A 14,332-nucleotide genomic window follows, 5' to 3' on the forward strand; every position below is an offset into this window, starting at 1 on the left:
TGACTTGCCTTGTTAAATAAAGATTAAATAAAATTAGGGCGTAATCTATGGATTTCACATGACTGGGCAGGGGCACAGCCATGGGTGGGCCTGTAGCCAGGCACAGCCAGTCAGAATTAGTTTTTCCCCACAAAAGGGCTTTGTTACAGATAGAAATACTCCTCAGTTTCATCAGCTGTCCGGGTGGCTGGTTTCAGACGATCCTGCAGGTGAAGAAGCCGGATGTGGTGTCCTGGGCTGGCGTGGTTACACGTGGTCTGCAGTTATGAGGCCAGTTGGACGTACTGCCAAATTCTGTAAAACAACGTTGGAGGTGGCTTGTGGTAGAGAATTGAACATGAAATTCTCTGGCAACAGCTCTGGTGGACATTCCTGCAGTCACCATGCCAATTCCACGCCGAAATGTTTGCTTTATATCTTCTCTTTGCTAAATTTTTACATCAGATGTTGTTGGAAGGAAGTTAGACTTGTGACAGTGAGTGATACAACAATGGAAATTTCACAATCTTCACATTTAGTTCTTTTTTCCCCCCATAATTTTGCCAATGATGAAACTTTGACTAGATCTTTAATCAACAAATAAAGCTTGTTCAGAACTGCAGATACTTGAAATCAACTGGTATAGAGCAGACAGCAAGACCAAAAGAAGATGACATTATTGGGTCAAAGGGTCAGCATGAAGAAAGAACACAAATTACGCACATAAAGAAGAGAGAGAAAGATGGAGAGAAGTTACTCTGTGGTTAACATTTCAGTGCGTCATCAAAGGAAGTCCACAGCGAGTGTGTGTCAGTTGTGATTCTCATGCCCTGGGTGTGTGTGTGTGTGTGTGTAGAGGGGGAGGCCACAGCACCTGAAGGCTGAGTGACTGGGTTCATTCTGATACCCTTTCAGAAAGATGAAGCATCTGTTGGTCTGGCTGCTCCTCTCCTCCCTCTGTTCCCTCTCATCTTGGGGTAGGTTACAAAATATTGAGTTACACATTTATTTGGACCATCAGTATCTTAGATTAAACCAACACCATATTGGCTAACCGGGCTAAAACATCACAATGTTTTTAAAGGGACGGTAATTTACATATTCTACTGGTCTGGACATTACCTTTTAGTTTCTCTTAACTTGTTTTCATTCATTTCACTGTAGTCAATGCATTTATTTTGGGATCATTAACAACAACAACAATGCTTGTAGAATTCATTAAACTACGCGTATACCCCGTTTTATACCATGGTTTATACCATGGTTTATACCCCGTTTTATACCATGTTTTATACCCCGTTTTAAACCATGGTTTATACCCGATTTTATACTCGGTTTTATACCCAGTTTTATACCATGGTTTATACCCCGTTTTATACCATGTTTTATACCCCATTTTAAACCATGGTTTATACCCCATTTTATACTCGGTTTTATACCCAGTTTTATACCATGGTTTATACCCCGTTTTATACCATGTTTTATACCATGGTTTATACCATGTTTTATACCATGTTTTATACCATGGTTTATACCCCGTTTTATACCATGTTTTATACCATGGTTTATACCATGTTTTATACCATGTTTTATACCATGGTTTAAACCCCGTTTTATACCCCATTCTATACCATGTTTTATACCATGGTTTATACCCTGTTTTATACCATGGTTTATACCCTGTTTTATACTCCGTTTTATACCATGGTTTATACCGTGGTTTATACTCCGTTTTATACCCAGTTTTATACCATGTTTTATATGGTAATAATTATTTTGATTTGGTAATGGTACCACCCTAATATGAATACATTACATCAGCTTCATGAATGTCATACTATTTAGCCTTGTCATTTGATGTTTCACTAATATGCTGTTTTCTCTCTCTCTCCACAGGTATAAGCGACACGTTGGTGGTGATCCAGTCTCCTCATAATGTAACAGTAACAGAGGGGGACACTGTTCAGATCCAGTGCTGCTGGAATACAAATGTGTCAAGAGCGACAGTTAATCTGCATAAAGAAGGACACACCGAGATAAAATATAATAGTTTACTGGTCAACAACAGTCAGTGTCATGACAGGGCATCTCAACAGACTGTAGCCTGTAACTGCTCAAATTGGACCATCTCAAACCTCACCAGAAATGACATGGGAACTTACCTCTGTAAAGTTACTATAGAGATACCATCTTTTATTGAATCCGTTGGGAATGGGACACGGATAACAGTTACGTCCCAAAATACGACAAACAATGGCGAGTATTGATTAGAGACAGTTAACATTTCTTTGGGGAAAGTTATACATTAAGAACAAGTTAAACTGGTTATAGATCTTATTGCAATAGTTTGCTAATAACTCCACTCATTCTACACAGCAGATTCCTCAGAAGGAAATCTGCCCCAACTGCTGCCTATCATGATTCCACTTGCTGTCCTGCCACTGTTCCTCATCGCTCTCATCTGCCTGTACAGGGCACGGAAAAGACACCAAGGTCAGAGGGCATTGCGATATTATGTTTATTTGACATCTTTACATCAGTGCTTGACTGGAGCTGAGTACCGACACCTCACATGTTCTACTGCTTGAGCTCCTGTTCTTCTTATAGAATATCAGCTCAAAAGTATTGTGGAGCCTCTGCACCTAAATATAAAACAGTACCGGCACCTATTTCAGTCCAAGTCAAACACTGCTATAGGATACTACACTTGTGTGCTTATGAAAGCGATGGTAGCTTTTCAAACAACGTTTACATATGTGTACATTCATAGAGTAGATCAGAACCTACAATCCGACGGTGTACATTTTCATTTCTATAGAGCAGCCACGGAGTCTTGTCTTTCAAGCCGTTTCACCCTAAACTTGCAGCAGTCCCTAGTTTTGTATTTCAAGCCCATTTTGCAACAGATCAGAGTTACAGTATATATTCAACGCTGTATCACTTTGTTACCATGCAAGACAGTGAGTTGACGCATCCTGTTATTTGGTTGTTTTTCTGTGTACGCCCTTGATATCTACAAACCCGTGAAAAAGTATAAACCTGTGGAAGAAGTTGCACCCTTTCTGATGTTCTCTATTTTTGCATATTTTTAGTACTGAATGTTATCAGATCTTCAACCAAAACCTAAAATTAGATAAAGGGAACCTAAGTTTACAACAAAAAAAATGTAAAAGGATGCTTATTTTATTTATTTAATTATCAAAGTTATGCAACACCCAACTCCCCTGTGTGAAAAAGTAATTGCCCCTTTACACTCAATAACTGGTTGTTCCACCTTTAGCTCTAATGACTGCAACCAAACACTTCCTGTAGTTGTTGATCAGTCTCTCACATTGCTGTGGAGGATTTTTGGCCCACTCTTCAATGCAGAACTGCTGTAACTCAGCGACATTTGTGGGTTTTCAAGCATGAACTGCTCGTTTCACGTCCTGTCACAACATCTCAATTGGGATTAGGTCTGGATTTTGACTAGGCCATTCCAAAACTTCATATTTGTTGATTTTTAGCCATTTTCATGTAGACTTGATAGTGTGTTTTGGATCATTGTCTCGCTGCATGACTCAGCTGCACTTCAGCTCACAGACGGATGGCCTGACATTCTCCTGTAGAATTCTCTGATAACAATTCAGTGTTTTAGTTTTCGCCAGACATAATGGGACCCATCTCATCCACAAAGTTGACTCAAGTTTGCCAGGAAGCACCTGGATGATCATCAAGACTCTTGGAAGAATGTTCTATGGACAGATGAGTCAAAAGTATAACTTTTTGGACAACATGGTTCCCATTATGCCTGGTGAAAACCAAACACTGCATTCTGCAGTAAACACCTCATACCAACGGTCAAGCATGGTGGTGGTACAGTAACATGGTGTTGGTAGTGTGATGGTTTGGGGATGCTTTGCTGCCTCAGGACCTGGACGACTTGCCTTTATAGAAGGAACCATGAATTCTGCTCTGTATCAGAGAATTCTACAGGAGAATGTCAGGCCATCCGTCTGTGAGCTGATGCTGAAGAGCAGCTGGGTCATGCAGCAAGACATTGATCCAAAACACACAATCAATTCTACATGAAAATGTCTAAAAATAAATAAATTTGACATTTTGGGATGGCCTAGTCAAAGTCCAGACCTAATCCCAATTCAGATGTTTTGGCAGGACTTGAAACAAGCAGTTCATTCTTGAAAACCCACAGTTCTGCATTGAAGCATGGGCCAAAAATCCTCCACAGTGACGTCAGAGACTGATCAACCACTACAGGAAGCGTTTGGTTGGAGTCATTTCAGCTAAAGATGGCACAAGCAGTTTTTTTTGTGTAAGGGGGCAATAACTTTTTCACACAGAGGCATTGGGTGTTGCACAACAATGTTAATGGAATACATTAAATAAGCATGTAATGTTGTGTTATTTGTTCACTCAGATTCCCTTTATCTAATTTTAGGTTTTGATGGAAGATCTGATAACATTCAGTATCAAAAATATGCAAAAATAGAGAAAACTAGAAAGGAGGCAAATATTTAGTTTACAACACTGTATGTGTTTGGTGTATGCAGGTGGTGCCCCAGACAGAGCAACCAGGGTGATCCACGAGGCCCCCAACCATGAGGACGAGGAGTTGAAGATGGAGGAGCTGGAAGAGGCCGCCAACCAGAGCTCCTCCTCCAGAGGATCCACCCAATGGGTGAGTCTCATAATCAGTACACACCATACCACCTACCGCCACGATACACCGTCCCACACCCTACTCACAGGCTAATCACACCATACCATCTACCGCCACGATACACCGTCCCACACCCTACTCACAGGCTAATCACACCATACCATCTACCGCCACGATACACCGTCCCACACCCTACTCACAGGCTAATCACATCATACCACCTACCGCCACGATACACCGTCCCACACCCTACTCACAGGCTAATCACATCATACCACCTACCGTCACGATACACCGTCCCACACCCTACTCACAGGCTAATCACATCATACCACCTACCGCCACAATACACAGTACCACACCCTACTCACAGGCTAATCACACCATACCACCTACCGTCACAATACACAGTACCACACCCTACTCACAGGCTAATCACACCATACCATCTACCGTCACAATACACCGTCCCACACCCTACTCACAGGCTAATCACACCATACCACCTACCGTCACGATACACCGTCCCACACCCTACTCACAGGCTAATCACATCATACCACCTACCGTCACGATACACCGTCCCACACCCTACTCACAGGCTAATCACATCATATCACCTACCGTCACAATACACAGTACCACACCCTACTCACAGGCTAATCACATCATACCACCTACCGTCACAATACACAGTACCACACCCTACTCACAGGCTAATCACATCATACCACCTACCGTCACAATACACAGTCCCACACCCTACTCACAGGCTAATCACATCATACCACCTACCGCCACGATACACTGTCCCACACCCTACTCACAGGCTAATCACACCATACCATCTACCGTCACAATACACAGTACCACACCCTACTCACAGGCTAATCACACCATACCATCTACCGCCACGATACACCGTCCCACACCCTACTCACAGGCTAATCACATCATACCACCTACCGTCACAATACACAGTACCACACCCTACTCACAGGCTAATCACATCATACCACCTACCGTCACAATACACAGTACCACACCCTACTCACAGGCTAATATTCCTATCCTGATTTAGTGGAGTAAGTTCTATAGGCATGGTGATCTCACTTAAGATATCAGAACGTTTCTGAAGTGTTTGTTATTCTATATGCATTGCTGACTTTTCCTCTCTCTCTCTCTCTCTCTCTCTCTCTCTCTCTCTCTCTCTCTCTCTCTCTCTCTCTCTCTCTCTCTCTCTCTCTCTCTCTCTCTCTCTCTCTCTCTCTCTCTCTCTCTCTCTCTCTCTCTCTCTCTCTCTCTCTCTCTCTCTCTCTCTCTCTCTCTCGCTCTCTCTCTCTCTCTCTCTCTCTCTCTCTCTCTCTCTCTCTCTCTCTCTCTCTCTCTCTCTCTCTCTCTCTCTCTCTCTCTCTCTCTCTCTCTCTCTCTCACAGTGTCAAGTCCAGGTGTATGAATCACTTGATTACATGGCTTTACCAACCCAAGACAAAGGTTAAGGACCGGCTCAGCCCAGTCTGTGAATGTATTTTTCTATTGCGTTTCATGTGTCAGTCTTTTCTGTATGTATTTTACAGTATGTATGTACAGTGTCTTTTTGATGTGTGTGTTTTTGTATTTGATTGCAGTAGGTTATTACTGCTATTGTTTCTTCTATAAACCATTTTTACTGTGTGGAATGTACTTTATTCTCCAGTGAGGGAGCGAAAGAGAAACTCATGTAAATCTAGATTGTGCAATGAGGTACTTTTACAGAGATCTGTGAATAGTTACCCTTTATTTAACTCTGGTTTGTATCTTCGACCTATGCAAAAGCCAGTGTTCACATGAAAAGTGCGTGTGCGCACATATGCACGTGAATGTGTCTATGTGCCTGACAAGAGAAAGCGAGTAAAAGAGAAAAAGTGGAAATTATACGACACAAGAGACATATATATCACTGAGTGCGTTTTGACAATAATAATGACTGCAAATTAAAATACAGTAGAATTTAAAAAAAATGCCCAATGATTGTGCATCAGACAAAAATCATACAGTCCAGAGATGCAGCCTTAAGATTCTCGGTTTGACTGGTGTTTTGTCACCAGTGGAAATTATGGTGTCTGGGGGCTCTCTCATAGGTCAGTGACAGGAAATGGAAACAGAGCAGACGGTGGTGACAGTATATGCTTATACCTCAGGTAGTAACCATGGCCCCTCGTCTACTGTAGACTACAGGATGAACAGAAATGAGAAACAGAACAGTATTTACAATAACAGTAGATGTGATTGCCCTACAAATTGACACACACTCATACACATTGTGAAATTATTTGAGGAACAGATCAGGAAAAAGGACAGTTAAATTTACATTTCAGCTATTTAGAGCTGTTTAGCTGACACTTTTATCAGTTGCTCACAGCTAACAAATGATATGCTCACCGTAGTCGTAAACGCTTAATATGTTATATATATTAATATAGGATCCTACAACTTTTCCCAATGAGTCACTAGGTCCTACAAAGTAAGCAGACACACACCTACTCACATCTTATAAGAACAAACAACAGTTTGTAACCATGGCTGCACTCCTACCAAGACAGAATTGTTAGGCACAGTAACACATTCTCACTGCTTCTGCCGTCTGGCAAGATCCTTGGTTTCCTATTCACACGTTTACTTGTTATCATCAGAGATGAATCTGGTATATGAAGTTGTGTTTTGATATTGAACAAACATGTTTAATTCAGGGGATTGATTACTGTAATATGTAGACACACAGGTTGTCTTTTGAAGAAAGCGTCACTATGCAGGGATCCTAAATGTTTACCAGAAAAGAGAGCAGCATTTCCAGGAAACAGTGCTATAGAAGACCAGATACACACACAGAACAGAGATACCCAAAGATTTTCATAACTTAACCAAGATAGACCACAACTTGTCGTTTCAAATGCGAACAAATGAGTCATAGTGGGCAGAACAAACAAAGAGGTGGGCAGAGCCAAGCACATATCCTATTGGCGTGTTCTAGTATTATCTGCATATTTCCGTTACGGAACGCCTACTCTGTGAAGTGCGCGTGTGCAATAACTCAATTCGCCTTTACATTTTTTCAAACTGTTGAAAAGAGTAAAGTCTATAAAACGTAGTCCACTCTGTTCTTTAACAGATTCTAGTTTTGGGAACAGAAAACTGTATTTAGATCAAATGTTTAATCGATGAGAAAATGTGCAGAATGTCGGCTAAAATCCATCTCGTTCCATCTTCTCCCACTGCCCGCCAGTGGGCTTCCTCTCACTACCATATTTGGTAGTGAGTGGAAACACCAACCGGGTGCTTCACATTTATACATCCAGTGAAATATCTGTCTCATTGTTCTATCTGTGGAGATACCCTTTTCTAGCCTGGTCCCAGATATGTTGGCTATACAGCACAAACAGATCTGGGACTGGCTAACACTTCATCTAAGACTAGGGAAACTACACTAAACAAAAATATAAACACAACATGCAACAATTTTTAAGATTTTACTGAGTTACAATTCATATAAGTAAATCAGTCAATTGATATTAATTAAATAGGCCCTAATCTATGGATTTCACATGACTGGGAATACAGATATGCATCTGTTGGTCACAGATACCTTTAAAAAAAGGCAGGCGTGGATCAGAAAACCAGTCAGTATCTGTTGTGACCACCATTTGCCTCATGCAGCGTGACACATCTCCTTCATGTAGAGTTGATCAGGTTGTTGATTGTGGCCTGTGGAATGTTGTTCCACTTCTCTTCAATGGCTGTGCGAAGTTGCTGGATATTGGCGGAACTGGAACACGCTGTCGTACATGTCAATCCAGAGCATCCCAAACATGCCCAATGGGTGATATGTCTGGTGACTATGCAGGCCATGGAAGAACTGGGATATTTTCAGGTTCCAGAAATTGTGTACAGATCCTTGTGACATGGGGCCGGGCATTATCATGCTGAAACATGAGGTAATTGCTGCGGATGAATGACACGACAATGGGCCTCAGGATCTTGACACGGTGTCTCTGTGCATTCAAATTGCCATCGATAAAATGCAATTCATTGAAAAATGCCTGCCCATACCATAACCCCACCGCCACCATGGGGCACTCTGTTCACAACATTGACATCAATAAACCGCTTGCCCACACGATGCCATACACGTGGTCTGCGGTTGTGAGGTCGGTTGGACGTACTGCCAAATTCTCTAAAACGACATTGGAGGCGGCTTATGGTAGAGAAATTAACATTCAATTCTCTGGCAACAGCTCTGGTGGACATTCCTGCAGTCAGCATGTCAGTTGCACGCTCCCTCAAAACTTAAAACATCTGTTGCACTGTGTTGTGTGACAAAATGGAACATGTTAGAGTGGCCTTTCCTTGTCCCCAGCACAAGGTGCACCTGTGTAATGATCATGCTGTTTAATCAGCTTCTTGATATGCTACACCTGTCAGGTGGATGTATTATCTTGGCAATTGAGAAATGCTCACTAACAAGGATGTAAACAAATTTGTGCACAAAATCTGAGGGAAATAAGCTTTTTGTGCGTATGGATTTCTGGGATCTTCTGGGATCTTTTATTTCAGCTCATGAAACATGGGCCCAACACTTTACATGTTGCATTTATATTTTCGTTCGGTATATAATTTATATTCTCTCTTACACTGCAACTATAGCCCAGAATTTTGCCTGGTCAGGTCATGTGGTATTGATCAAAGAACATGATGTGATCTTTTCTGACTTCTAGTTACTGAATGTTCACTCTCCTACAGAAACACTCTAATCATAGTGTAACCATTTAATGTAGCTAACCAAAACACATTAGGCTTGTGTCCAAAAAGCCACTCAAAGTAAGCTAACAGCAGCTCTGAAGGAAAACAGCCACAATGCACCCGGATCCAAACACCTTCCTAAGAACACTTTAACTATTCTTGAATCAAATCCAATTTGACAAAATCGCACGACAGAATTCTACGGAACCAGTCATTGAGGTAAAGTTTGCAATAGGCGTTTTGATGTTAAGATAATGTTGACACAACCGTAAACTCCCCCAAATCAAACACTATCGGTCACTGCCACCTCCCAAGCACTGAGCCAACAGTCGCTTTTGTAAGTTCCTTGATTCAAACATCAGTCAACATTAATACATGAGCAGAATATAAAGCAGACTTCAATTCCACTCGGTCTGTACCTTCACCTCTCCTCCTGTCCGGTCGCCGAAACGTTGCCTTGGAGTTTTTGCCCTAACTTTATCATCACCAGTAGCAGTCATGTCCCAACTCGAGACAGCGATGGCCATCCTCCTGAAGACCTTTGACAAGTACTCCGGAGCCGAGGGCAACAAGGACACGCTGAGCAAGGCTGAGCTCAAGACCATGATAGAAAAGGAGCTGCCTTCTCTCCTGAAGGTACTGTACACTGCATTGTAGGCCAACGCTACACTGCAGCAAATGTATTAGATTCAACAACTCTGGCTTGTCCCATCCAAAGGGCAAGCTGTTTTCAGATCTACTGATTTATCATGAAGTCAATTCTAGTTTATATATCATGCTATTTGTGTGAATAACAATCGTTGAGATGAATCATGTTGTTTTGTGGGACCTCCTCATTCTCCTCCGTCTCTCTGCAGGCCTCTAAGAACCCTGAGGACTGTGACAAGCTGATGAAGGCTTTGGACCATAATGGAGACTCTGAGGTGGACTTCAATGAGTTCATAGTCCTGGTCTCTGCTCTCACCTGCGCCTGCCACAACCGCTGCCCCAAGAAATGAGCTCCTCATGCAGAATTGTGGTCGAGTCACGCCCGGCTGCAAGTAGCAAGTGCCTCCCGCCAGACCAGAGTTCCCCCAATCTCCCTGTTTCTGTTTATAATCAGTTAATAATCATTTTCTTACTAAATGCATCTTTATCCATTTGTGTGGTGGTCTTGTCTTCCAACTGTGGCTGAAAATGTAAGTAATCCCTGTCCCAGTTACCTGGGAGCATTTAAAACAGTGACTGTCGAGTAGGCCTATATTTACTCACTTTTACAAAATACATTTATTTTATCTTTTCAGTCTTGTTTTCGTTATTTTGTGCACCACTTAAATAACAAGTCATCATATACAATAATTTAGAGGTGTTTACATTACTTTAAAATGTATTTTTTTGATTTTTTATATCTGAGTCACCTCAGACACTTTATACACGGTCGGCTGTTAAGTAGGGCAAACTACAAATAAAGGCAGGAGTTTTGGCATATAAGCTATTCATGGCCATCTTGTGGCCACAGGTGACCGGTGAATGGCAGGCAGCAAAGATTATTTTGGCCTCTGGTGCAACAGGTATGTTTAAAACTGAATTAAATTAGTGGCACTCTGCTCAGCCCATGAGATGAGAGACATTATAGAGACAATATTTCTGCAGAACGACAATCTTTTACATGAATTGAACATGCAGCCAGAGGCTTTAAACCGAATTGAACTTTTCAACCACATTAAAGAAGATAGAAGAACATAGTATTCAGTTGAAAACTATCCGTTCAGATCCAATGCCTATTTTTAGCGTGTGTAGGTGTTAACATGCATGTTACACCTTGAAACAAACCACTTAGGAAGTGAACTTTTATCAAACCACAATGGTATCATATCATATCTCCTACACAGCATGTGAACCAATATTACACCTCAGAGATATTTCCTTGCATATTTCCTTTATAAATGTGAACATGAAAAGCTGCATGCATATACGTGATGTAACAAACGTGTACTTTACATTGTTGTACACTATTTTGTTGATGCTGTAACTATAAATATAGGATCTATTCAAGACTGGCATGTGCTGTCTACATACCCCTTATCATAGACAATCAGTGATGTAAAGTACTTAAGTAAAAATACTTTAAATTACTACATAAGTCATTTTTTGGGGGTATCTGTACTTTACTATTTATATTTTTGACATCTTTTACTTTTACTTCACTCTACATTCCTAAAGAAAATAATGTACTTTTTACTCCATACATTTTCCCTGACACCCAAAAGTGCTCGTTACATTTTGACAGGAAAATGGTCCAATTCACACACTTATCAAGAGAACATGCCTGGTCATCCCAACTGCCTCTGATCTGGCGGACTCACTAAACACAAATGCTCCGTTGGAAATTCTGTCTGAGTGCTGGAGAGTGCCCCTGCCTATCCATCAATAAACAAAAACAAGACAATTGTGTCATCTGGTTTGCTTAGTATACGGAAGTTGAAATTATTTATACTTGAACTTTTACTTAAGTACATTTTCGAAATTCCATTTACTTTTGATAATTAAGTATATTTAAAACCAAATACTTTTGGACTTTTACTCAAGTAGTATTTTACTGGGTGACTTTCACTTTTTTACTTGAGTCATTTTCTGTTATTAAGGTCTCTTTACTTTTACTCAAGTATGACAATTGTGTACTTTTTCCACCACTGTAGACAATGGCTATAAGGCCCAATCCCAAATCGCCCCCTAATTCATGATGTACTTGTGGAGAACGGTTCGTATTGTTGGTGAACATTAATCAATTTCCTTATTGATTATCTTGCCTATTGATCGTCATTGGCATACAGGTGACACACTTATATAGTTGTACAATGAATGCAAAAAGACCATGCAAGTGCTGCCCTCTTGTGGTACACTGCCCTCATGCTGTGAGTGCACAATGTATTTTTTTTTTTAAATAAAATATAATCGGCACATACCATGTGTCCTAAATCATGCTAGTATAATGCAAAGTAATTGTAATTGAGAATCAAATTCCCTTTTGCAAATAACACTGTACTAGATTCTTGTTTGAGAGGGAGGGATAAGCAAATTCCTTAAATTCCTCTCATTTCCCCCGGGACTTACCGGGACCTTGAAGGACTGTTTTGAAACGTGCTGAGACTGTAATCGGATTGCAAAATTGTTAAGCGCAACCTCACTCTCACATATCCTCTCTCTTTCTCTCTTTCTCTCTTTCTCTCTTCCCTCTCCACCTCTTTCTCTAAATCTCTCTCTCTCACACACACAAACACACAGACACACACTCAATCTCTCTCTCTCTCTCTCTCTCTCTCTCTCTCTCTCTCTCTCTCTCTCTCTCTCTCTCTCTCTCTCTCTCTCTCTCTCTCTCTCTCTCTGTCTCAATTAAATTAAATGTAAGGGCTTTATTAGCCTGGGAAACATATGTGAACATTGCCAAAGTAAGTGAAATAGATAATAAACAAAAGTGAAATAAACAACAAAAATTAACAGTTAACATTACACTCACAGAAGTTTCAAAAGAATAAAGACAGGTTTAACCATTCTACTGTTAAAAAGCCGGATCAACTAAGAATACCTAAGAGTGAATTAAGCTATTTTGAAAGCGCAATTAAGGGAATTAACTGGAATGATCTCTTGTCCTATACAGACGTGGAAGCTGATAGTCAAGTTTTTCTATCCACAATCCAGACTACAATAAATGGTTTCCTAAAGAAAATCAAATCCAAACCTGGCCAAAAGAGCACTCTTCTTTGGCTAAATGGAGAAATCTGGAAATTGATGAAAGAACGAGATTATGCTCTAAAAATAGCCCTAAGATCTAAATTAGAGCATGACAGACGTAGGTTTACCATGTTGAGAAATAAGGTGATGAAAGAAATCAGACAGGCCAAGGCAAACTTTTTTATTAACATAATTGGTGAAGCAAAGGGAAATTCTAAATTGATATGGGAGAATCTAAAAAAGTTAACAGGGAAAGACCATAGTAACACTGCAAAAAGACTAGAAATCATGGTGAATAACAATCTAACACAGGATGCAGTCGAAATAGCAATAGCCTTCAATTCCTACTTTATTGACTCTGTCAGGGTACTGACACAGAACCCCTCCACTGGTTTCTTGGGCTCAGTGTTAGTGAATGACACTCAACCTGTCTTCATCATAAGGGAGGTTTCTGAGTCAAAGGTGAACAAGGTGATTAGCTCACTAAAGAACTCTAAAGCCAAAGATGTGTTTGGGGTGGACTCTACCTTTCTTAAAAACTACAAAGAGTCACTCATTGGCCCCATTACTAAGGTCACCAACACATCTATTGGTCTCGGTGTGTTTCCAAGGGTATGGAAGTCGGCCATAATAACGGCCATTTTTAAATCAGGCGACCCTGCTGACGTGAGTAACTACAGGCCCATTAGTATACTACCTGTGGTGTCAAAGGTTGTTGAAAAGTGTGTAGCAGAACAACTGATTGCCCACCTCAACAACAGCCCCTTCACATTACACTCCATGCAGTTTGGCTTCAGAGCGAAACACTCCACAGAAACGGCCAACTGCTTTCTTCTGGAAAATGTGAAGTCCAAGATGGACAAAGGGGGTGCTGTTGGGGCTGTGTTTCTGGACCTAAGGAAGGCTTTTGATACTGTTAACCATGATATTCTCATCACAAAATTATCCAAGTTCAACTTTTCCCCTGATGCCTTGAGATGGATGAAATCATACCTTGAAGGCAGAACTCAGTGTGTCAGAGTGAGCAATGAGCTGTCGCCCACTCTTAGCTATGATGTGGGCGTGCCCCAAGGGTCAATACTGGGGCCCCTCCTGTTCAGCCTGTACATTAATGATCTGCCTTCTGTCTGTACTGGGTCTGAAGTTCTAATGTATGCAGATGATACAGTGATATATGTGCAAAGAGCAAACAACAAGCTGCACAAG

At 41.0% G+C, this 14,332-nt stretch overlaps 2 protein-coding genes across 2 annotated transcripts; both read left to right on the top strand.

Annotated features, from left to right (window-relative positions):
- The first annotated feature begins 848 nt into the window (after nt 1-848).
- Nucleotides 849-6,603, top strand: LOC120049199. Its single transcript, XM_038995433.1, has 5 exons — nt 849-956; nt 1,876-2,235; nt 2,359-2,472; nt 4,530-4,657; nt 6,076-6,603. The coding sequence occupies exons 1-5, from the start codon at nt 899-901 to the stop codon at nt 6,136-6,138; spliced, it is 723 nt and encodes a 240-aa protein (XP_038851361.1). The 5' UTR covers nt 849-898; the 3' UTR covers nt 6,139-6,603.
- Nucleotides 6,604-9,208: 2,605 nt separating this feature from the next.
- On the top strand, nt 9,209-11,479 carry LOC120049200 (protein S100-P-like). Its single transcript, XM_038995434.1, has 2 exons — nt 9,209-10,051; nt 10,273-11,479. The coding sequence occupies exons 1-2, from the start codon at nt 9,914-9,916 to the stop codon at nt 10,411-10,413; spliced, it is 279 nt and encodes a 92-aa protein (XP_038851362.1). The 5' UTR covers nt 9,209-9,913; the 3' UTR covers nt 10,414-11,479.
- Nucleotides 11,480-14,332: the final 2,853 nt, after the last annotated feature.

This window comes from Salvelinus namaycush, chromosome 6 (assembly GCF_016432855.1).
Source record: "Salvelinus namaycush isolate Seneca chromosome 6, SaNama_1.0, whole genome shotgun sequence".
NCBI lineage: Eukaryota > Metazoa > Chordata > Actinopteri > Salmoniformes > Salmonidae > Salvelinus > Salvelinus namaycush.